This window comes from Poeciliopsis prolifica, unplaced genomic scaffold, assembly GCF_027474105.1.
Source record: "Poeciliopsis prolifica strain line A6 unplaced genomic scaffold, Auburn_PproV2 SCAFFOLD041, whole genome shotgun sequence".
NCBI classification, from domain to species: domain Eukaryota; kingdom Metazoa; phylum Chordata; class Actinopteri; order Cyprinodontiformes; family Poeciliidae; genus Poeciliopsis; species Poeciliopsis prolifica.
In genome coordinates this window covers 4693885-4720100 of record NW_026562416.1, presented here as the reverse complement: position 1 = coordinate 4720100, position 26216 = coordinate 4693885, and the positions used below count along the sequence as shown (strand labels likewise).

The window sequence follows — 26216 nt, the reverse complement described above, 5'->3', positions numbered from 1 at the left end:
TTAAACTGAAGAAAAGCAACAAACAATAAGATGTTGGGAATGTAAGCAATAACAATTTTAAACACTCCATAAAGTCTTAAGATTAAGTTTAAAGAATTAATAAATTAGTGAAACAAAAATTTTCATAAAAAAACTCTTTGGCACAAGACTGAGAATCCCCAAGTCTCTGAATTTCAGCAAATTTAAGACTATGACACAGTTATATAAACATGTACTTTATGCTACAATAGCTTTCTATCACAAACAAAACAGCATTTTAACATATTTTATAACTCTTAACTCTGCCTCTCCTAATCCCCAATCCTAACCCTGAATATGCTTTTCTGGGTAAAAATAGACATTGTTGCATTTCATCTACACCACAGGGAACCCTGAGAGTCTTAGTGCAAATCCTAAATAGGTTTAAATAAGCTGTGAAAAATATTGCAGGCCAGATACATTTGCATATATGACTCCAGATTATACTTGCAAACATGATCATAGCAAGGCACTATTGGTGCAATAAATGTCTCAAAAACATGAATACAGTTAAATTCTATAATTCTAACTACATTTTTTTTTTTATCATTTTTTACTTATTTATCAAATATTTATGTAGCCTTAAATTGCACTGCTTACACTAAAGACATTTGTAAATCCATGCATTCAAAATCACGTAAAAGGAATTTTATTCTATTGAAAGAGCATTTCCTTTAAAAAAAAAATATCTCAATTTTTAATGAGAAGAGCGTTAGTTCTTTTAAAGACAAAGGAAATCCAGATCAATACAGAAGTACGGTTACTGCAGCAAAACAGCTAAATGTCTTTCCTCCTCCTTCTTACTGTTTTGGGCTTTTTGTCACACTGGCCATGAAGACTTATCACCTGAGCTGAGGGAGAGGTCACCCAGCACAACACACTGTGACATTTTTGGCCACAACACTTCAAATATGCTCCTCCTAGTGAGAGTTCACACCTTTATTTCCCTCTTCAGAAAGAGCTTCTGCTCTGGACTCAGAGAAGAACATTCTCATACACACTTACGTCCTGTACGCTGTAGAGGGAGTAGAGCCAAAAGGAAAGGAGAAAGCAGATAAATGCACCCGCGGTTTCAGACAGACTTAAAACATTTTTGCTCATTTGGGAGCATGCAGTGCATCATAAAAATATTCACATTTTACTTTTTTTCATATTTTTTTAAGGTACAGCATTATTCCAAAGTGTATCAAATTAATCTCTTCCCTTTGACATTCCCAATTATGACAAAATAAAATAAGAGCAGAGCAAAGCAAAGTTTTTTGCAATGTTTTCATAGACAGATATTTTCCAAGCTACAGGTTGTTGGAGGACAAACTTACTCCTATTACTTCTTCTGTTGTGACCATTTTTATAAGGTGATCCAACATTTTAGTGTTTGCGCCTCCAATTTTCTGGAGGCACAATTGACTGAGCTCTTACTGCCATTAACTGTTTAACTTTGTTTCTCACCTGCATATAAAACATCTGGAGCATACAAACAATAGACTTCAAACAAAGTAACAAAGCACATTGAGCTTTAATTCTCATCTCTAATCATTACATTATATATTTGGGTAAAGTGGCTTTGTTGGGAAAACAACTGGTCCAGTATGCTTCAAAAGTGACAGAGAAAAAAGAAACGGAAAAAGAACTGCCACAGATTTGTAATCTTGTAGAACCCAAGCAGTCGTAGTGAGACAAAAAAAGAACATTTATGGTAAGTCCAAACTGTAATTATGTGAGCCTTTTGGATCAGGCTCTACTGGACTCGCTGCACTTCTGCTCTCTCCGTTTTCTGTTTGCCATCATGCTGCTTTGGCTTGGCGTAACAAGAACAAACACAGTTACCATCCTAAACATAGGATAGATGTTTAAAAAACATCTGCCCTATTAACTGGGTTTGGCACTAGTTATGTTATATTTGCATATTAAAATGTTAAACATCAATGAAACGATGAACAGAACCAATTGTTCTCAGTTATTTTTTGTCACTTCAAAGAGTCCTGAGTGAAGTCTTAGTGTTCTTGCATTTTATTCAACATGTAGTGTACAGATGAACAAAGGATGATTAATAGAAACCACAAAAACAAAACTTTACTAGGCTGACTTGTCTTCCCCCCCAAAAAAGATAAAATCCACAGAATTTGGATCTGTTTTTAACTTCAATAAGGATAAACATATACAAAGAAATGGCATTCTACTTTAACAATAGAAACTAAACTCACAAAGCTTTTATTACTTTGGTAATTGTTTGAATATGGAGAATCCATCAAAATATAAAAACACGTTTATATATTTGGTTCTCCAGTAGACACCTCAATAAAAAATTAGGAGTTAACTAATCTTATCACAAGTCATATCTCGTTTGACTCAAACACTGGTTCATTCACATTCCATCTCACTAAATGCATATTTGTCTAAAACCTCAGACAGGATTAAATAACTCTGCACATCAGAGTCAACTATAGCGTGTAATTTAAAATAAGAGCAGAGCAAAGTTCTGATGGGCTTGTTAAGTTTCCACCATCTGGCTAAGAAAAGCATTTCTTTCATTCTGAAGTATAGCTTTATCAAGAAGGCAGCCAAATTGCGGCAACATGAAAGCAGCTAAATGTTGACACTGATAAGGATGCAACAGTAACCAGATTTAGATGTAGACAAACAAACTGGGATCAACTCATCCTGACGCTTTTTGAAGCAGAAGCTGTAATTTAGGTCTGAAACTGTGGTCAAACATTTGCCAAAAGTTTCAGTCTGCACATTCAACACCACTCCTCCATTGCAAAACACACACAAAACACACACAATGCGTTTCCAAATGCTGCAAAGGAACACCTGTTTTAGATCAACAATACAATATGAGGCAACTATTCTGCTGCATAGTTTTGTACAAAATATTTTTATTGAATATGAGTGAAAATATAATTATGTACAAAGTTAGAAACATAAATTAGATTTACACAAATGACAAAAATAAAAACCATCCCAATGATAAGCAACTAACAAAGAGACAAAAAAAAAAAACAACCTATATTTAATCAAATCAAGAGACAAAACCTCTGACTGCATTGTTATAATAGGTAATATCTATTTGGAAGACTGTCTCAAATATAAATATAGCAATGTTTACAGTAATTGCTTTAGCTGACACCTTCTTTTTAGCTCATAACGATTCATAAAAATCCTTTAAAACTATTTTATTGCATATAATGTCACACAACTATTTTTAGGACAATTTAACCTTCAATGTGAGTACATTTATTTAGTTGGTTCAAAGTAAAACTGGCAGTGAACTAAAGACTCAAGTCTTACCATAAAAAAATAAATAAATAAAATTTTTAAAAAATCACAAAAAAGGTTCAAATCAGTCACATTCATAAGGGTATGAGTGCCTTTAAAAAAAATATATATATATATATTAATCGGATTTTTTTCTATTTAAATAATGCTGCTGCAATAAGTGACAAAAGTATTTTAAATTATTTTTACACACCTTTATCAGGGGTACAGATAAATGTCGAGACCAAAAAATGAAATAATTTTGAAAAACTTCAGTAAATAGTGTAAGACTTCATGCAGTTAGAAAACAAACATGTCTTACCTCATTTTCCCATTTTCTTGTTACTGCTCCCTGTGGTGCAGCTGCTCGCCTTTGCAGGCACTTCTGACAATCTCTCTCAAAACCATAAATGGCTTGTTTATTCTCTACTCTTAATTTGGTTTCTAATAGCTTCCTTCTTTGCGTTATTTCATTGAGTTCAATTTTCTCTGGAACGAGATGCATTGACTGCGCATGAGCAGAGCCATTGAATTACGCACACCGTGTTTAAATATGTGAGAATCATAATTAAAACTCTATTAAATGATGTACAAAAGTTTAAAAATCAGGAAGCCTTTCTGTTTTTACTTCCCTATTTTCATTGAATCTACTCTGTCTTCTGGCAAAGTTTTATCTTTACAAAATGCATACGAATCATTTCTCAGAGGTTATTTCTAAAAGAGGGACACTTCAGGAAATTCAAAAAAAATCTCTCTGCTGTCCTTCTGGTAACAGAACACATTTTAAGGTTTATGCCTCTAGACTGTATTTCAAAGGAATAAAACGTCCACTTTTCTCATTTTGAATCAGAAATCCAGACAATTTGAATCTTAAAGCAGATGGAAGCATCAATCTTTTTTCCATCTCAGTGTCACTTCACTCAGTCTGCCTTCCATTCCCCACTGAGCATCTTACCTTCTGAGATCTCGTTGTTTTCTCGTGTGACATCACTCTTTTTAGTCCCCTGGGTTTGAGCTGTTACAGAGCCTGATTGCTGAGCTGGAAGGAAGAATAAAGAATGAAAATGAAATTACATTTTTGTTAACGAACAGAAAAAAGATCAAATAAAATAGGGGACAAGATAAAAAGTTCTTGGCTAGACTAAATTCATTCAACTAAAGTTTTTTAAAATAAAAAAAATCAATATTTTTCTGAAATTAGTACAAAACATGAAAATGTAACATATTTGAAATCGTCTAATAGATATGGCATTAATTTATGTTGTCATGTCACATCAAGAGGATAAAACTGGAACACAATGCAATCCAATCTATTTGACATGCCTCAATACTTTGCAGGTCAATTAATTCTGGGCATGCCTCCACTACTTTACATATTCAAAGATAGACAATATTTTTCTTCGCAAAATAATTCAAGTAAATTAGCTGGCTAGCATCTGAGAACATTAATTTGTGAACAGACATTCTTAGTTACTTTTCGCTAAGTCATTTCAATTGCAATAAATGATTTGATATATCATTGGAGCACTGGCTCTATCATTATTCTGTTTTTCTACTGGAAGATCAACCATCATCTCATCAGCTGGAACCAGCTCTCCTGTTCCTGCTGCAGTTAGGTATCCCCACAGCATGACACTATCACTACCATGTTTAACCATGTGAATGGTCTGTTATGCTGAAACACTTTAAACACATTTACTACTTTAACCATGACATCTGTTTGTTGAGTTTCTCGGCTAGCTGTTCATGTTTGTTTTGTAACAAACCTCTGAGGGAGCTGAACAGCTGAGATCATATTGCACAAAAGATGACACATTTTTTTATACATGTCGATTGCATTGGATACACTGGATTTCTTTCGAGCAATAAGAGTAAGGAGAGCTGAATGCAAATGTGTGATAAACTTTTCATATTTTATATCTACAAATAATTTATCTATTTACTTATCATTTCCAATTGTGTGCCACTTTGTATTGGTTTAGGACGCAGAATACAAATTCATGACATTTTACACACATAAGTATGTAAGGTCAAAAAATGTGCAGTTATGCAATGCTCTTTCTGATCTGCCAATGAAATTATTTTCAGTGCTTAATTAAAGCTCTATGAACACAACCCTTTACACCTGTGCATTTATGCATGCAACAGACACATTATAAGCTCAATATGTTCTGATTTAGAACAGCAAGTAAATACTAGCAAGTCTGTGAATGTCAGTGTCTGAAACAAAGGAAACACTTGGCCTATTTCTGTGTATTCCCCCAAACCAGCATGCCACAGTAAACTCAGGCATGCTGTTGTTGTGCTTATACAACCATAAACTGGCAAAAATAGGAAACGAATATTCCTGAAGGAGATTACTTCCCTTAGTACCAAAAAATAAATCATAAAAAATTGCTAAATCAATACATTTGCCAAAATTGTAGCTCTGTAAAACACTTCAAATAACTAATTGACATTGGAATTAAAACGTACAAAATTTTTAAGCAAAGCAGATAAAAGAATATTAAAGAAGAAATCCCTCCTAGCACCATCAGATAACACAGAAACACTCTAATGAACATTTCTGGAACCTACATAAGTCTAATTATGTTTTCAGGTAGATAAATGTTGCTAAATGACCTAAGCTATTAGCTGTATCTAACTGATTGACAGAAAATACGGTCCCTACAAAACAGCTCGCAGTTGGAATAAAGAAAAGGATTCCAATCTTCCTTCAAAGAATTGGTGCAGAAGGTGAGAAAAGATTCTAGTGGCTTCTTGTCAAATGTCCAAACAAAATGTGAATATTGTTAAAGGAAAACAAGCAGATAGACCATAAAAGTTTCTTAAAAGATAGAAAACTGAGAGCACTCAATTTCTAAAATAAAAAATCATGCAGAAATAGATACAATCAACAAGATTTGTTTCTGCTTTAATACAACTATCCACTCAAACTAAACCAAAATTATATCAATGAAAACAATGTCAATACATTATCGATGTGTTATTTATTTCATTAATTTGTTTCTTGCACTTTGAAAAAACAAAAACAGCTATATTCATATAATTTGCATATTTCATTAATCTTATTTCTTACTATTCTCTTTAAACCTATTTATTATAGATGCTTAATTTTAACAGGGTTTTTGCCACATTGAACTTGGAGGATAACCTGAGGCAGATACAGAAGTCTCCTGAGTTACTGTATCTCGTTTCTGGCTGAGGAATCCCTTGCTATGTAGATCAAGGGCCAAACTGGAGGTCTGGGTTTCCCTACTGAAGCAGTTCACACTGCAATCCAACATCAGAAAATTAGGAGTGAGGGACAAATGATCAGACAGTGTGTGCCTCAAACTGTCCAATGAAATGCCATCCATACATAGAAGGATAATTTGCTCTCAAGCGAAACAGTACCAAGTGAAACTCTGACAGAGTACTTGACATTCTTTTAAGCACCAGGGAGAGAAAGTGAACTCTGATGCAGCTTAAAGTGGGGAAACAAAGGCTGCTTAACATCCACCTGAGAGGAGCAAAGATACAAAGAACTGAGCAAAGAAAAAATTGTGCTGTATTTTCAATGACAAGCCCCTACTGTGTGCCCCTGTCTCAGTTTCTACAGTTTCAAACTGTTAGGCTTACAGCTCCTACTGCCACACCTTACTCAGACAGCAGGTACTCAGCTAGTCACATTTGATGCAGGGCTCCTGCCGCTAAGCTAACTCGCAGCAAGTGCAATTGGTTGTTTTATGTCGCATTTTAACTTGGTCAATTATTTTCGTCAAAATGTATATTTGCATAAACTTAAGCAGGTCATGTCAGCTTTTAATCGGGTGATTAAAGGCCACATTATTTTAAGTATTATTTACCTTTTTGATTATGTTTACTCATCAGGGAAATGTGACCAAAATCTGATTTTTTCTTTTGCACATATCCAACTTTTCCACAGCAGTCCGAAAAGCCAAATTCCAATTTTTTCACCCCCTAAAAATGTCCAAATTCTGCCACTTCTATATGTAGCAGTAAGTCGGATACATATCTGATTGTTTTGAAGCCATCTGCAGTCTGAACATGTTGTATTTGTATTTTATCCACCGTTTCTGTCACTGATGTGAGTTGCACATCATAATGTGTAAAACCAGACATAAACAAAGGCTGAAAATTAGAACAATGAAATTATGAAAAATCTGTAGGTGGGGTACATCACAACCCAATTCCTCCATCCTGGCCCAACTACGCATTCAGACAAACTTCTGTGCAGAACTTCCAGTGAATGGTCCACAAAAAGCTGTTTCTATTACCTGCGTTTTCTTTTTATTAGCTTCCCTCATGTCATAATTTTGTGATGATCGTGTCAGCTTGGAATAGCTTTAAAATTGATCCAAAAATAGTCATAAACAGTGTACTGTGGATGTGTCGTTTTGAGGTTGAAGGTTAAATTGTTCACACAAGACTCTGATTGTGGTTGCATTTAATACATAATGATGAAAAGCAGCCAGAATATTCTGAATTGATCATCTAGACTTGCTTTGTGAACTTAGCCTTAGAAGTATCTGAGTTTGTTGAAGATTCCTACCTTCATGTTTTCCTTGAAGAGGTTTGCTCTCCTTCCCACCATTCACAGCACTAATCTTAAAGTTGTAATCTTTTGAGGGGTCATAATCTTTAATGACCAGCTTTGTTTCCTGCTTTGCTAGTTCAAGCACCTTCTGTTGTCCACCTGTGTCCAGGGAAGAAATGCATAATTAGAGAACAATATCTTCAAAGACCACTACCAAAAGCACATTAATATAAGGTTTCTTTAAAGTCTAGTTCAAAAGTATTTATAGACCTTATGTGTTGATATTGCAACACATATCTCAGAAAGCTTTATGGGGATTCCAACAATTAGTAGTCCATGAAAGGAACACAGAAAGTTAAAGAAGTTTAATGTGCATGAGTGACCGGCGTGACAGAACAGAGCGACTTGCTCCTGTAACTGCACATGTGCTTCAGTCATAAGTCACCAGTTTTGAAACAAAAACAAACCAGAAAGACCAAGACACACACAAGATAGGTTAGGAGTAAAGTTGATAAAGAAGGGATGGGTTATAAAACAACATCTCAAGCTCTGAGTATCTTAAACACTTTATCTAAAAATGGTAAGAATAGGATGTGGTCCTCCTTTCTGACAGGCTGCGAAGAAAAACAACCTTCAGAAAAACAGTCAAGAAGCTGATAGTAGCTCTGGAGGAGCTAAGAATCCACAGTGAATGTATGGCGAGTTTTTTAAAAACTTTCTTTAGAACTCATCCTCTCCTCCTTCTTTGTGAAACTACACATTACTTTCATAGACTGAAAAAAAATCATCAATATTCAACAAGACCTCTTAACATCCTTATCTCTTCAGGCTGCACTGACAGCCTGAACAGTTAAGGACTCATATTAGTGAGTCATAGTCTCACTCATCTGAGAATCAGACATCCTGCATTGCAAACCTGTTTATAGCAGTTGAAATGAAAGATATCCAAATTAATACATTTACATGCAAATAAAGGTGGTGACACTGAATGGTAATCTAAATATTTCTTCTAAGAGAAATGTTTCCATGTTCTGTATCTTGGTGAAAAAAACTTTCATTTAAACTACTTAAGTTTATAATTACATCATTCATTGTTCTTGCACAACTTCAAAAAATGACAGGATCAAATGAACAACACGCTTCTGCTTCAGAAACATGTGTTTTTGTGTCAACACCTTGAAATATTTTGGACAAATTACTGAGATGAAACACATTATGCATTTCCATGCTATTAAGGTCTTAGTTTCTGAATAAATTACTGTGTGCTGTCAATGTGACTGCATCTTTACACACTTCACAGAACCACAGTTATCTCCATGTAAGTATATAGATACAAATCAGAACCAACATTCTCAACATCTGCTTTTCTAAAATAAAGACCTAAAGAAAGAAAACTAAATCTTCCAATCTAATAAACTAAATGCGGCAGAAAACACATTACACCTATCTAGACAGCATACAGTATCATGTATGCTTGCATTACATTTTTTGTAACATAAATAAAAATACAGCACATTGTTTTTATCTCTAAAAAAGACAAATTTAGTAAGTAGGAAAGACATGGATTAAAAACTGAATCAGCTATAATTGCCAGGATTATGTACATAAACAAGGAAGTTGTATGTGCTCACAGTGAACACACATTAAACTGTGGAGGTCATTAAAAAAACTGAAGAACACTGTGTACATTTATTTATATGTACATTCTTGTTTAACTGCAGCTGATTACTCTGACTGTGAAGTGTTCATTATGATCATCACAGACACACCTTTGGGGGAAAAAATGCCTCTGTGGCAGCTAGTTTTTACAAATATCTGAACGTTTACCTGAAAGTAAAAGTTAGACAGTTTATATATGGGATGTGTGGGGTCTGCAGAAATGTTAGCTGGCCTTTTCCTGTCCCTAGAACTGTGCAAGCGATAGATGGAGCCAAGCCAATGAATGAGAAAATCTGAGTTTTTAAATGTGTGAATTTAACTTTGAACTTGTCCAAGTAAAGGGTTGACTTGCATAACATTGTAAACAACCCCTAATCAGCTGTCTGTCTGCAGTTTTGTTTGTCTACATACTCAGAGTGGCAAGATTAAAGCTGAAGAAACTACGGTGTGGGTTTTAAACAGATTGTGTAATCCTGTCATGTCACTCTGAGGCAGGACCCTAGAACTAATCTGTTTCATAAATGGTTACATTCATTTACCAATTACTTTTGATAAATGTATGTGGTTCACAAGACCTTAGTTGGCCAATCTGTTTGATTAAAATATGCTACTCTAATTGGAGATGTTTCTCAAGTAACCATGAAACAAAATCTACAAACTCTCTTCATACTCTTTTACATTCCTAAATAATTTGAAACCATCATCTAGTAAAGAAAAAAATATTTCTCTCCAGTAAGTTTATTTGAGAGAGGTCTGATCTTTGACATTTTGAAGTCCTGTGGAATCACAAAACTAAGGAGTGCAATGTTTGGTTTTATTAATGCCTAAGGGAATGACAGCTTACACTGGCAGCAAACAGTACAATAGATAGCAATATGAACAAACAGAGAAATGCATCAACCAATACCCAAAGACAAAGTAAGCAATAAGAACTGCAAATACAGATCAAGTAAAAGAAATATGTATTATACTTCTAAGCCTGCAAAATTGCTATTGCTGCTTTCGAAGCTGCAAGTCAGCAAACTGACTATAGCAAATGCTCCTTCTTCCTGACTTAATGAGATGATGTCTAAAACATATTAACTGAAAAGTTCAGGAGGAACAAAGCTGATTAGTTAAGTTTATGATGAAAGAAAAGTGCCTATTGTTCCTCAGCTTTCCATGTGATTAAATTCAGTTTGTCATTTGGCCTACTGCTTGATTCAGTTGCCATATGACTAAATGTTCCAGGTGGGGTCGATAGATCTTCTCGAACTGACAGCTTTCAAAGCCAATTTTTCCATAAATCTAATTTCCAGCTGCTGCTCCAGTAAAATGACTGACAGCAGAAACCAACTTGCTTCAGCATTTTTTGAAAAAAACATTCTATGCTTAAACTTTAAAAAGGTTAAAAATAAGTTTTCTTCAAACTGGAACATTTTAATAAAATGATAATAACTTTAGCCTGACATTCTGGAGGTAAAAAATATAAAACTTTGACATTAAAATGCACAAACCTGCTTCCATTGCAAAATAACATTATACATATTAATTCAGACCCTTCCCTGTTGTTTGCCATGATTATTATTGCAATGCTAATAAAAACATACTCTGCAAAGACTTATTATTAGCTATTTAGTAGGAATAATATTTCCATGCATGTCATTTATTCTGGTTGCAAAAAAATGCAGAGTCTATGAAGGCTGGAAGACAGGAAGGCTGGGAATAGAAATAAGTTGCTTGCTATGGAATAAAAGCAGCCACTTAAAAATCTCAGAGTTAAGTCTGGTTCACACAGGAAGATGATTATTCAGATTTTCTTCCCAATTTTCCCTTTTGAACAATCTTAAGGACACATTGATTGTTGTGATGACTCCACAGGTAATCTTATGAGATACTCCTGCTGTGTGTGGTGTGTTGTGTTAAAAGGAATCTGGGCTACTTGGAAGGATGTTGGGACTGCTACACTCTCATATTTGGAACAATCAATAAGTTGGATCGTCTTGGTCTGATATCGCCACACGTGTTGTATTCCCACAGGACGAACGACATGGCAGCCTGTTGAATGTGACGTGTAACCAATAAGAAAGCAAAGCGATGTAAACATAGAGAGGAGTACAAAACACACAATACAAAACAACTGCATAAAACAGTGTGCACATGGCGAGAGCTTTTTAGTAACACCAACATCACTAATATGTGAACTTATTACATTCTGAGATCTATCTAGATTATAAACTGGTTTCTCATTTTATCCTTCTTTTAGTATAATTGTAAAAACAAATTTCCAATAACTTTTTATTTGTCTACCTGTAATATAAACAATGACATAATCGTCATAATTAATAATGACACCAATACAACATCTAAAAATGTTTTTTAAATTTGTTGTATATTATGGGTGTAATGAGAGATTTGAATCAGCTGAAATCAATTCTGGCAGGTGAATATTTTACAAAACACAGACATTGGAAATTGTCTGCCAAATTCTGAGTGATGCATCTTTATACTCAAGGGCTATTAAAAACAAAAGCAAAAAAATGCATGCAAAGTCACAGTGGTTGAAGGTTTTTTTAAACAAACACTGAAGCAAGGCTTCAATTTAACAACCAGAAAGAATGTTCAAAGGCTAAACATGAAAAAACAACACAGAAATAAAACGTGTTTTGGTTTTAAGGTCCATTTTTTTCCTCTTTTTGTTTCATTCATCTTCATTTTGACTCAATGTTTCTACAGCTCTGAGCTTCTTCTCCCCCTCCGTCGCCATCATTTTACACGCCGGTGTCGCTCCTGCTGTCCCCCTGCAGTCTCTGGGGACAGCTGCCTGGGCTTACTGCACCCAACCTGGCAGTTTCTCCATCGATGTCATCAAGCAGACGGGCCAAGCAATACCAGAAGCTACAGGTTTACTCTGCCGCAGGCAAAACTAATAACACAGAGCATGACATGCACCCTAAAAAAGCAGGTCACATCAAACTGCCTCCAGTACCTCATAAACATTGGTTAAATGTCATTTAGCAAGTTGTACCTTAACCACAGGATATTTGTTGACATATTTTGGCATAATTCTGCTAGAATATTATGTTAGTTAATTTCTTGGCACCGATCTAGTGCACAATTATTTTTTATAGCATTCAGGTCAGAACTTGAAGTTTCTACCACATGAACCACACTGATGAAATTAAACTGGTTTGGAGCACCATGTCAGCCAAAATCTGGAAACTGATGGAAGTAATACTGCAGGTAGTCAATTTGGTTTTCCATTACCACATAACATGGGGGTCTTGACCAAGGAAAAGAACATTGGTATAAAACTGACAACTTCAAGCATTACTGAAATCTCCAGCTCCCCACAGTGACAAACCAAATATCTCCTACAGAAATGTTTCCTTGTTGATGCCAAGCTTGAGCCATTTAGAAGAACAAAAAATAAAAGTCAGGCTTCACAACCAAGGAAATATAGAACTGTAAAATATTGTGCAAGTAGCATTTATTCTACATCCAATTATTAAATCACTCAGTTTGCATAAGCAATTTTTACAAAGGTTTTGTTTTGCACATTCTCCCTTGAAATGTTCAATTTAACACACTTAAGACATAAACTCCCACTAGACTGCCTCTAACTGGTACGGTCTGGGTCTGCCCCGACCAGATTCATTTTCCAGTAGCAAATCCTGTGCGACTCTACCAGGTTGTTCTCTGCTCTTGGTATGTGGTCAACTTTCTGATGGGGCTGCAGTTTTGCGACGGTGTGAAATATCGAAGCTACATAATATTAGCTTATGATGTAAATTTTTCTGTGATTTTCCTTTGGATTTAATAAATAAATAAATAGATAAAGTTCAGGCATAGCATATTTTTGCTATATTCATTGCCTAAATCCAAAAGGCAATGAATACTTAAAAAAATAAAGTTAAAGAACATAATTATATTTATTTGTATAGGGAAATAAACTCATCTGAGTCTGTAATATGACATTTGGGCCAGCAATCAGCTTCTATAAAACAAAGTTAAATATCTGGGATTGGGTCCGTTAAAATTATGACCTCAAGCTTCTCCATTGCTGAATGTTGCTTGCAGACATCATCAGAGAGTTGACCACAGCTGCTGCACGCTGCCCACAATAGCAAGGAACAGAGTGTATAATGGAAAAGCTCACTACCTGGGGTAAAACTGAACCGCACATTAACCGGTTAGTGTGTGACTTGCCAGTGGAAAAGCGCCTTCTGTGTGTTCAGTCTTGTTCAAAGCAGTCTAGAAACTGTTTTTATTAGCATCACTTGACAAGCATGAAGCAGAAGCGCAGACACAACACATCACTCATCTCCACACTTCACCAAGAAATCAAGAAGGTTTGGCACTGGCAGCGAGAAAAAAAATAACGAAGTCGGTGACACAAATAAAGGAAACATGCATCAAAAAAAGGCTATTTTTTAAAAGGTTCAATATTTAATCACATGTGCCTCCCTCTTCACTTTCTACTGCTAATAGTAAGCCAAATGAATATTGCATATATGTTTTTTAGGGTACAACTTAGGTTTGCTTGCATGGCAAACATGTGGGAAAGGATGAGACCAGACTAAACCTGCTGGCCTATGTGTGAATATTAGTAAGGGGGAAAACTAACATCGCACATTACCATGAGAGCACCATCTCTACAGCAAAACATGGTAATAGTAGTATCATGTAGTGATGTTCGTCTGCAGAAACTATAAAGCCAATCAGAAAATTTGAAATCCCTGTGCCATTTTCCTTATAACTTTACAGTTAGCGGCTTTGTGTTGGTTTGTAAGAGAATTTTAAAAAAATATTTAGATACTATTAACCCTTGTTAAATGCACTGTATTTCACTTAACTACTTATCAACTTGTATCAACTGATAAAAAAAGTATAGAAGTGGACTGAGGGCTGTAATATTTGTCCTTGTGACTGACCTGAAAAGTCTGCTTCTACCAGAAACTTGTCTTTTAAAAAACATACTGCATAAAATACATCTCCCAACATTTAGATCTTAATGCAAATTCTTACAAAATGGGCCAATTTAGGCTCTTGGCTCATGAATAATGAGAATAAAAAAAGATGAGACATAATAAGACAGCTGTAGAGCTTGACAAGCAGACAAGTCAAGCCTTCCAATGTGAATCAGGAAAACATTTAAAACATACAGAGCATAGATTTCCATTGAATGTTGTTAGTGATCCTTAAAAATTGTTAAATCGAATGAGTATGCCTAATCAATAAATGTTACAACAGAACATTTGCATATTTTGGTCTTGCACAGTCAATTTAAAAACAAATGTTTTTGATTATCTATCAAGGTTCACAAAGGTCATCTTATGTTTTTCTCTTTTGACTATCATGATAATACATTTTCAAATCCGCAATCTTGTTTCAAAGGTAACAGCTGTTTCAATACAAACAATTCCTGACAGCTTTATGAAATATTGTTAATTTCTGGTTAACATAAACAACCACAGTCTAATTGAACAATATTTTGATGTACAAAATATTGCACTGTTAAGATGGTAAACAAAAGGCTTAAAAGTTACATTAGCGCATTTTCACTGAAGTCAGTCACAGGTGTTTACTGTGTGCGTAACCAGAGTACCTATTATATCCCACCCTGTCTGCGGTTATGTGTAACTTTTTTCTGCATGATGAGCTATGAACTCAAACATAAGCGAAAATGAAATGAAAATGTTGATTAGTTCTCCCTCAGGGAAAGAAGTTTTACTGTTGCACTCCTATTTGCAGAACAACATTTCCAAACATCAGGAAAAGAAGCATTTTCATAGGAAGAGCATAAACTATTTACATTTTTAGTCCTTCATTAAATGAACGGTCCTTGTATAACTTGCATGTATTGGACTTTTTACATTTATTTTTGGATATTTTTTATGCAGAAATTACAATGGAGGGGCCCTTAAGCTAAGCATTAGCCAATCAAGCTGTCACAGTGAAATCATTGCTGAGCTACTGGGCATGAAGCAAAGTTAACAGTGTGAACAACAGGGCAGGATTGGACAAGAAAATAATATTCTTGAAAAATTCTTTGTCATATTTCTTTGAACTGATCAAGTTGAAACTGGAAGGTTTTTCAATGGAGAAAAACTGTTGCTGAGTTTGCTGGGTTTGTGCAGTTCTCTTTCACTGGCACACAATATTTCTCTTAAAAATGAATCGAAGAAACTTAGATAAATAAAATACATATTATTTTAGGTCAATTTAAGGTTAGGTTTATTATCTTTGAAGTACTTTTTTACAAGTACATGCTTGTGAACATATTTTGCCAACTAATGAAGACAATAACAATGAAAACATACACATTTTTCAAAATGAAAACAACATTGAACTTCAAAGCTCAACCTTACCTGGACGTGTGATGTAAATAACCTTGTATCCTTCAAAATCTCCTTTCGGCTCCTTCCATGATACCTCAAGCTTGTCCTGTCCCAGGACTTTTGCACGAAATCTCCGTGGTGATGAAACTGTTACAGACAATGGAAAAGAAACCATATTAACAGGTCTGAACAGTCTGACACATCTTGTAAGAATATGCATCAAATGCAAATTACAATAAAACATTCTCATGCATCAGAGAATGCATGGTACTTTCCAATATTTCGGCTAATACTGGAAAACTTCAGTTGTCATTAATGCCTGAACCTTCACACTGGGAGGAGTCCAACTTTTCTGCTCACAAGTTCTCAAAAATCACCAAAACTCATTCTGAGATCTTAAACAGTGTTTTGCAAAAGTTTTCTCATAAATTGAAATTTAATTTTTCAAGTTCTGCATAATTGGGAAGAGGAATGAAGTGATAAATCTTTTAGTATTTTGGACTTTTTCTCTACCAGATTTGCATATGTAGAGAGTAAATGTACAATTGTAGAGATCTTTGCACATTTTTCTTTGCAAAATAGTACAGTCTAAGTTTGGATGGAGAGAGAATGTCTGTGAACTTAAAGGTTGTTGTTCTACTGGAAAGTCAATTTTCACCCCTTTCCCAAGACTCTGACAGCCTCTAATTGATTTTCTTTTAGTGCTGCCCTCAATCTGAAAAGCAACAATGGGTGTGAATACTTTTGCATGGCACTGCCAGACATTAGAATGGATGTGTTACAGAATGTGCTCTCCATTAACTTTCACTCACGCACAGTGACACCAAGAACAAACCACAACTGTGAAAGAGGTAAATGAAATTGAACTCCCTCCAGAGTTCTGGTGCCATTGAGACAGTCACTCTGTTTTTAACTGTCAAGATACAGGGGGAAAAAAAACAGGATATACTGTATCTCATCCATGTGGAGGATACACATCAGAGAGATTAGATAGAACAGATGTCACATTAAAAAGCCCCAAAGTCCCATTCTCCTCCTCTTCCTCGTCTTCCTGAATTGTGCTCGTCTCTGTGGGTATGACAGGTCTTGGTCGTGCTCATCTTACCGTCTAAATCAAAGCATCGTTCCTGCCTCTCATCCTGATTAGTTGCTGGCCCTTTCAGCTGTCTGGAGGCCTCTATCCCCCACTTTTCACCCAAACCCTTTTATATTATTCATTTTCACTGTCTTAGCGTTTCATCTGTCTGCTCTAACATTTTTCATATTTGACTGATTCCTTGCTCTACTAATCTCAGAATGTCTGCTTGCTTTGAAATCAATGAGAAATGAGGGGAAGACAATGAAAAGGAGAGAATGTGACTTATTTTAACCAATAGGAAAAAAAAAAAAACAGGAACAAAAAGGTACCAAAGGGAAAAGCCCTGGAATAGCATGTCAGTGCTATTCCTCTCCTGTCCTCGCCAGGATAATTTAGATGTAAATCACATAATAATGTGATCAAATGAACTCCACAAAACCCAAAAACACTTTACAATTGCCTCCACCTGTTAGTGACCTGCAGAAAAGTCAACAACACTGTAAATTTTTATATGAGTATTTGAGCATATATTCACTTTTCACTGCGGTTTTCTGAATAGTGTTGTTAAGTTTTCTTAAAGGACACAGGTTAAAACTATGGAATATGGCTATTGTAAAGAAAAACAATGGAAGGAGCCACATAACCAGGTCAACAACCACCCTATCATTTCCACACCAGCAAAGCCAAATCCCACATACTAAAAATATATCTAGATGCAGTACATTCCCCAGTTAACTTTAATTGACTACAAAGAAAAAAAATGAAAACCCAGGGGGTGGAAAATAAGATATGAAACCCACAAACGAGTTTCTGTGTTTGTGCCTTCATTATGAGGTAAACAGTCTGCTGCTGCCAACTTCTTTAAATACCTACACAATGACTGATGCCTCATGAAGCTTTGATGCTCTGAAGCGAAATACACAAGAGGCTTTAAAAAAATGGCTCACTCAAAATAATCAAATGGGAATTGAAAAATGCTCCATTACAAATTTTTTTTTGGTGTCGAATATCTGTTTGAAACAATATACATGTGTGACCTTCCAACAAAACATAAACATAGAAATCGATCAGTTTCAAGTTTTTAACAGGTGTCGTATTTTTAAAAAGTTGAGATTTTAAAACCAAAAACCCTTTTTTTCAGGCATTTCCAGCAGTTGATGTGCTTTTTATTATACAAAAGACTGATCAAATGGGGTGTAGAATAGCACTCCCTTTCTTCAAGCACTGCCAGTCAGCTCTGAATTGTGACTAAATAGGAAAAAATATAGATTTGTTTGCTCCATTTTGGAATTACAGACATACGATATAGAGGAGCTGGCTGCCTACGAATGTGAAGGCAGTTTTGTTCGTTACAAAAGACATCTCAAGATGGAATACAAAGTGTGAAGTAACTTCAGTCATTTGGATAATTTGTTCAATTATTTTTGTTATTTTAAATTATTTACACTTCTACATAATATAACTATAATTCATAGAAATAACACATTTCTGATTTCAAATAAAAGTAATGATATCATGGAATTCAGTCAAATGTTTTTGGTTTAAATTTTTGTTTTCATTTTGCAATACTATCACGATGTAGTTTTGTTCAGGCTTATCGTACCATTAAACTTATATCAGTCCATGTAAACAAAATATGTTATTTATGGCTGCATACTAGTGTTGTGGAAAGCCCACATTTTCATGCCTGTTTGTTCTTTATCATGAGTGTCTCCACTAACATCTGTGGGCTTTAGAATCTGAGCCTCCAAAAATCTATTTCACAGGTGGATATTAAGGCTGGTTACAGCCTATCCAACTGGACAAATATATTATGGCTATGCAGGACATTAATGCAATAAACTTAAAATATAAAATTTTATTTAATATTGCATCTAAGCAGTATTAAATAAGCTCCTTTTGACATTGCATATACAATTTATTGTGCAGCCCTACTTTGTTGTTCAAACATTAATGAACTAGTTAGCTCTGTTTCAAGAATTCTTGAAAGACAAACTGTTTAACAGTATTTTGTATTCACACACTTTAACTTTGAAATTTGTCATGATACAAATATGAACTTTTTTTAAAATCTCAAAAAATTACATTTTGCCCAGTGAATTTATCTGCACAATATGCTTTTGCTGGTCTACCACATAGAATTGGAATACAATGTCTTGAGTTTTACAACAGTAATGCGATTTATGTTTATGGAAATTAATACTTTTGCAAAACAACATTTTGAGGACTACGTCAAGGGCTGGTGTTCAAATAAAACTTAGATACCTTTCACTTAAAAAAAAAGTAAGTTTAAATGAATGATACCTGGCTAAACATGATAGTTTTACATCTGTTAATATAGAAAACCTTTTAATGATCTTAACATTAAAGATAAGAGCATTCTTCATTGTTCTTTGCATCAATTTGAAGAGCCTTTGGTGTTGTATTTTACCTTCTTCTGCATTTCTTTCTTTGCAACAGTGGGCTGAGTAACATTGATATCATCCACAAACCCCTGCAGCATTTTGAGTGAGCCACTTCTTTTATGCCAGAGATCAGTAACAGAAACCACTTATGTAGGTATGTAAAGAAACTTGAGTTCAGCACAGGAAGGATAATTCTCACTCCGGTGGAGAAAATGAAAAGCCCGTGCATTCAGGCAAACATATAGTTAAATGCAAACACAGGTAAAATTTTTTTAAAAAATACAGTACCAATTATCTCACCAACCTGGGGATGAGAATGAGGGCTGCATGAGATTTCAGCCCAGGGCTTAGCTCTCTCGTCTGAAGAAAGCTGCTGAAATCCCAAATGATTCAAGATGCAGATTTCGTACTTCGCTATTTGCAGTGTCGCTCAACTGTGTTCTGTGCCTTTGTATCTGCATGTATGTTCATAAATTATGCATGTTTGTCCACAGCTGGAAGCACACGTATTCTGATGTTTACACACAAAAAAATGAAACCTTTGGTGGCTGTTTTCAAAAATCCTCCTGCCTCTTGAAAAATCTGTCGGTTCCTTTGCAGCATTTTACACACACGTGCGTATATATAGATACACACAAACACACATTCAGAAAAACCTTGGGATCTTTTCTGTGAGATTGGATACTCACACACAGGGAAAAGTATTGAATGGTGTGCAAATAGCCCAGCAAAGACAGACAAAACACCTTGCCAACAGAGATAGGAACTTAATTCTCATCAATTTTTCATGGAGGATCCCATGTAAACAGCAGGGGCCGAGTGTCCGTCACACTGAATGCTAGTTCTGCAGTAAGTCGAAAGTGCATGGATTTGACTGCATTTTAAATGAAGTGTTAGAGTAGATGGAGGTGGGCTGTGGTATCAGGGGACAGAACAGAAGTGAGCCGAGTACAGAAAACAGGAAAACTCATCTATAAGCAAGGAACCTCTGACGTGAGCGCGTTTTAGAAAAGACCCTGTGATCTATATTCCTATTGCAACGACAGAGATATCTTAGAGCGGCTACAGTGTGGATTTCAGCATCAATAAATCAACAGAGTACACATTAATTACAAATATACCATTTGTTTTTCAATCCACACCTGTCAACACTGACACAGAAGGACAAAGTGGCTTTAAAAGATAAAGAAGAAAGTGTATTTATCCAAATATTTTGTGTGATTTGGATTAGTTTTAAATAAAGTTCTTAAAATGTTCTAATTCATCCAAAGTTCTGATGAAATTAATATGTTAATAACTCATACATGTGACCTAAAATGATAACACAGTACACTGCTGGCATGTGATTACATCCCCCAGCCTGTTTCCCTCTAGGTGGTTTTACCTGAAGATACTTCATCTAGTCTTTCTCTGTGGGGGGATGGTAAACATGAGAAGTCTCTGCAAATCCTTCACTGAGCCACTGAAATTCCACCTTTAACCTCTGAAATTGGGATTTTCTGTCAGGTGTGGAAAGTGATTTAAGACAGACTAAGTAATTACTTAATGGCAACCCTAACTTACTGAGATGTAGGGAAATTGGATAAGCCCATCCACAATACCTGGCTTTAAATTTATACAATTAAGCCAGATGTTTTCTGTTGAATTTTATCAATCAGTAAGCTTCAAAACTGGAAGTCTGTTCTGCTACAAAGGCTTCTCAGTCTGTCTGACCCATTTGAAAATAAAGGTTCCACAGGAAAGGTTGGGCTTAGCCACTCGTAAGTCTTCAGCTCCTCCCGGGTTGCCTCTGCAGCACGCAGCGCCTCTAACTAAGGAATGCTGTGGCTGTTTTCGGTTTTCTCATATTCAGACCAAATCCTAGCAACTGTCCATGTTGTGCAAGACCTTCTCTATTGCAAAGTTTTACCAAGCCAATTATCTGTCCAGACTGACCGGTGCAAACATTATTTGAACATACCAATGGTCAAAGCTGGAAGAATTAGCTTCTGTTTATTCTACCGAATCAATAAGTGGCTATAAATTTTCCTAAATGGCAACAACTTTCACCTTTTGTTTTATCTTATACAAATGTAAAGTAAACATGAAGGTTTTAGTTTATTTTCTTTAGAACATAATTAAAGTGGACTCTATATTTATTGGCAGCTATGGTTAAAAGACCATGTGTGACACTTCTTGAGATAAATTTAGATTTTTTCCAACTTTAAAGTCAAGCATAGAACAACTGAAAGCTCTTCAGTATGGAGAGAAGAAACATAATAAAATAGTTTTAAGCAAAAATCACAAAGCAATTATTAGCTTCATGGGTATATCAGCCCTTTTTCATAATAGAAATGATTAGAGAACATGCATTTCCATTAAGGCAGAAAAGAGCAAATCAGTCAGAAAAGTATGATAAATCCATTACTTTACTTGTATTATTGAAACCATTTTACATAGTTGCTTTGTGTCTTTATACATACTACATTGTTTAAAATATTTGCTCACCCATCCAGCGTAGTGAATTGTGAAGTTGTTCCAACCACTTCTACTGCCACATGTGCTTAAGACCAAGCACCTAGGCACACAGACGTCTTCCACAAACAGCTACCAACCCATTCCAGTCCGACACGCCAACCCTGAGGTGAATAGCGGATTGACATGGCCACAGACCTACAAACCACATATGGCCATCACACAGCTAAAGAACAGAGTTTGTGGAATGGGTTTCTATGGCCTAATATCTGCCTCTAAGCCTTATATCACCAAGTGTAATGCTCAGTGTCAGATGCAGTGGAGCAAAGCACACTCGACTGGACTGTAGAACTGCAGAGATGTGTTCTCTGGAGTGACAAATAAAGCCTCTCTGTCTGGTATTCAAGAGTTTGAGAATTGTCTGGAAAATAGCATTCCAGTGCTGACTGCAGAGTGTCAAGTATAAAGATAGGTGTGGGGAAGTGTTTTTTTTTTGTTGTTTTTTTTAGTTTTGTTGAAAGCATACCGTGACATTTCAGTTCAAGGATGATCCTCCCAACTTAGTGAGAACATTTCAGAGATAATGTTCTCATCATGACTTAGCACCAGTGCACATAGTATAATCCATGAAGACAAGAAGGAGCAAATGTGATGTGGAAGAATGTGATTGTGATGCACATAGACCTGACAGAACACATTCTGGTTGACTTAGAGCTGAGATTATAAGTCAAGTTTTCTCATCCAACACCGATACCTGTCCTCACTTTTTTTTTTCCTCTCTTCGCTTCTGGACGAAAGGTAAAAAAAAAAAATTCTGACAAACATACTTCTAAACCACATGGAAAGCCCTGCAAGAAAAGTTTAATTTGTTTTAGCCAAATTATTTGGATTAGGGATGTTATTTAAGTTCCTATGTGCACGAAGCCACACCAACAAACGCTTCTGGTAATATGGTGCATCTTATATCCAAAGATTTTTAATCTTGGAACAGATATCTGATAAATGATGCCTTTTTGTTATGTACCACTTAGCATATGGTGAACTAAAAAAATAACTTTGATTTGAAATGGTGATGATAAAGTTACTATGCACACAAACTTTCTCATATGTCAGATGAATGCTGAAAAAGACTGCAACTGCACAAAGCCCTAAGTTCGTCAAGCCTCAACCCATGCAAACATTCTGCAAAAGAATCTTGCAAAGACTCTATACACAAAATTCAGTAGGAATATGGTTTGCTCACAACCAATCAACACGTCAGGCAGACAGCATAAGTGCCCAACACCGTCTGAAATAGAACTGTGGTAATCACAGTTCCCTTTCTTTTGTATAAAATACCTTAAGAAAATACCATAACATGAATCTCTTTCAACTAAATATATCTCACACTGACCTTTATTCCTCTGATTTTGTTTTATGACATGCTAAAGCGTCAGCATATGTAATCTTAGTGTGGTTAAGGAGCCGGCGTCACCGTGAAATCGGTTTCAGTGCAGTCCTGTTTTAGGTTCACCAATTCCAAAAACCTTTGGGAGCGCTCCAATCAGGGAGGTGTCTCACTGCAATAAAACCCTTGCACTGGTTCAAGACAAAATGTTTCTAGTGCCTCACACAACACTTGAAATCCAACAAGTCAAGACTGAAAACTTTAGCTTTAATGTTTGGATAATGATGGAAAACATGATGGAAACAGAACTAATTAAATAGGAACACAAATCAATCACTTTCATTCAGTGAACAAAAACCTCTTAAAAAGTTGATGTTTATTATAGGTCATTATGATAATGATGATGAGAAAACTCATTTTAGACTAATCAGGTAATGAGTAAATCTATTTAATTGCTTCAGTGTTAAATGAGCTGAAGACAATGAAAGTGTAAAAATGTAAACTTAAATTAGAAGTTTACTTGTTTTATACAAAGATCTGTGCATAACAACCAATAAAACAGAAAAGATGCTTACACATTTTCAAAATCTGTAGCCAGTACAGCTTATAAACTCTGTGCACTTAAATCAGCAGGTTCGATAAGTAGATTTAAAGAGTTATGGAAGCAAAAGAATTCACTACCAACATCTTTTTAACGGCTGGAGCAACTTGTTTTTATGACTTTATCATCATGGCTTTTCCCTTAAAAAGGCACAGGAAGGTCAGAGCACATGGGAAAGAAACAGTAAAAGAAATACAAACTTTAAAAGTGAAATGGTAAAAGCAAAAGTCCAAACTCAGAGTTTCCAACATAAGATATCTAATAATTAAGCATCTTTATCACATTGTTAATTTTGCTTTGTATTGATTTTTTTTAAATTGGTGTCATGCCTAAAGTAGGTGGGCCTTATCTAGTAGGCATATCTTGCCAACTTTCATCTTATTTTTTCCAACTAAACTGCTGGAGAACCCCTCAAACCTGTGCCCAGGTTTTAAATCAACACAGAACGCTCTGTGAATCTTCATAGGAAAAAAAACAAAACAAAACACATAGGGTTGCCTAATGTTGGTTCCATTTCTGCAATGGAAAGCACTAAAAATGCTCACTTTCTTTGAAAGTTCATACTTGTCCTTTCAATTATCCTGCTTGTCCTCATCATTAAAAGCCAACCTCTGTTATGTTTGGTCCTTTGCTGTGAAGTCATTTTGTCTTTGGTGACACTTATTAGTGAGGCAGAGGTACTTACCTTGGCCTTTTGCTGTGTGAGGCAACACTGCGATGAAAACAAAGCCCAGCAGGAAGAAGCTCAGTCTGACTGAGAACTGCATCCTGATTCCAGGTGACCAGAGCACACAAAACACCTGAGTTTAAGAGGAGAAGAAGGGAAGGAACAAAGGAGGATAAAATTACAAAAAATGATCAGAAACAGAAGGGGGTGACAGACTTCAGTTTTCCCACTTGGCCTCCAGTGAGCATTTCATTATAGATTCTAAGAAATGTTGTGTTTTTTAATCTGTTTAGCAGCGAATCGGTCAGTGGCATTTTTTTAAAATGCAGTGCAAATTAGTAAATCATCTATTCCTTAATAGTGACCAAAAATAACTGAGGGAAAAAATCTGAACATGTTTGACAAAGTTTTAAAAAGCCAGCAGGAAGATCATAAATTGTACCGACTCTTCCAATTCAAGAATTTTCCAAAGTATCCATAACCAAATAACTTTTTCACAATTCATTGGGTTTAATAAGAAACTTGAATCAAAATTGAAATTGCTTTTATTGAAATTTATTGTATTAGAAAAGTGCACAACTGTGAATAAAAGGGTGTTTTCAACAAATAAAAATGACAAAAGTGTGGTCTTAACATGACAAAATGGGAAAAACATCAAGGACTATAAATACTTAGATCAAATAAGAAAAAATTACTCACTTTACCTGCTAACACATGCAGCTTTTGCAAACAACCTCTCAATATGACAAAACTAAAAGCTATATTCAATATTTAATTAATCAAAATATCTCAAATTAATTGGATGAGCCATTTTGGCATAAAAATATTATTACAATTAAAATCAATTATAATCTTAACGGTAGAGTGAACTGTATTTATGCTAACCATAAATTTTAATCAAGTCCAGTAAGAAGTTAGCAGCTGGTTTGGAATTGAAATGTGATGAAATTTCGCTGCAAGAACCGCAGGAAATGTGTGCAAGCTTTAGAATTTGGGCAGGTCCTGTGATCTTAACGTAGGTTTTCCTCCCATCATTATTAGTTTTTTGTGAAGGAAATCTTTGATATGAGCTGAGGAGGGTGAGGAGAGCTGGCAATGGAATGAGCTCCATGCGAGTCTTTCAAGCTGCATCAAGCATGAAAACATGTTACTCCAGAGGGATTGAGGCGCAGCAGCAGACACAGCTGTCACCTGTAAGAGCTGCGTTTTCACTAACAATACAGAGGGAAAACTAGATATCCTCTGCAAGTACAACCTGAGGGCACCAACTTGATGTAGAATATTCTGTATTTTGTTTGCATGGACATTAAAACACAAGCAACTACAAATGCAGAATTATAATTAAAATACCTTTACAACTGAAAACTTAACTGAAAAAAAAAAAAAACTTCAAGTAAATTTCCTGCATAAACGTTTACAGTCTTAACTTTCATTTTGGCTTCAGACATATTTCAGCGAGTTTGCATCGTATCTAAAAGATCAATGAGTATTTATTATTTTACAGAGAAAACAAGTTGAACCTCCTGATGAGATGATATATTAAATCGCCTTCAGACTCGCTGTGTCCTGTTTCAGGTGAAGAAAAGCAACGGAAGTTCTCCTTAATTGATTTGAGCGCAGGTGAGACCTGCACGTCTCGCCATCAGCAGCCCAACAGTGAAGCGCTGAGGTGGAATATAAAGGTTGTTCTAAGAGCGGGCTTTTCTTTGGGTCTGTGCAGTGTGAATGCAGAGCAGCGTTACCTTCTCAGATCATATGTTTCCAGGTTCTGCCGCTTCCTCGGTCTCAGGCTCGTTGGTCCCACACGGACTCCCCGATTCGGTCCGTTC

At 35.6% G+C, this 26216-nt stretch overlaps 1 protein-coding gene across 6 annotated transcripts in view; it reads right to left on the bottom strand.

Annotated features, from left to right (window-relative positions):
* The window catches only part of LOC129375852 (collagen alpha-1(XIV) chain-like), a 126191-nt gene extending 99975 nt beyond the window's left edge, over window positions 1–26216 (bottom strand). For 5 of the 6 annotated variants that reach the window (XM_055055200.1, XM_055055201.1, XM_055055203.1 and 2 more), the window contains exons 1-5: window positions 26130–26216; window positions 24406–24520; window positions 15826–15942; window positions 7832–7975; window positions 4232–4315 (exon numbers count right to left, since the gene is read on the bottom strand). In XM_055055200.1, the coding sequence (XP_054911175.1) occupies window positions 4232–4315; window positions 7832–7975; window positions 15826–15942; window positions 24406–24487 (427 nt within the window). In that variant the 5' untranslated portion in view covers window positions 24488–24520; window positions 26130–26216. The remainder of the gene's footprint in view (window positions 1–4231; window positions 4316–7831; window positions 7976–15825; window positions 15943–24405; window positions 24521–26129) is intronic. The other variant, XM_055055206.1, reaches the window with a different exon arrangement.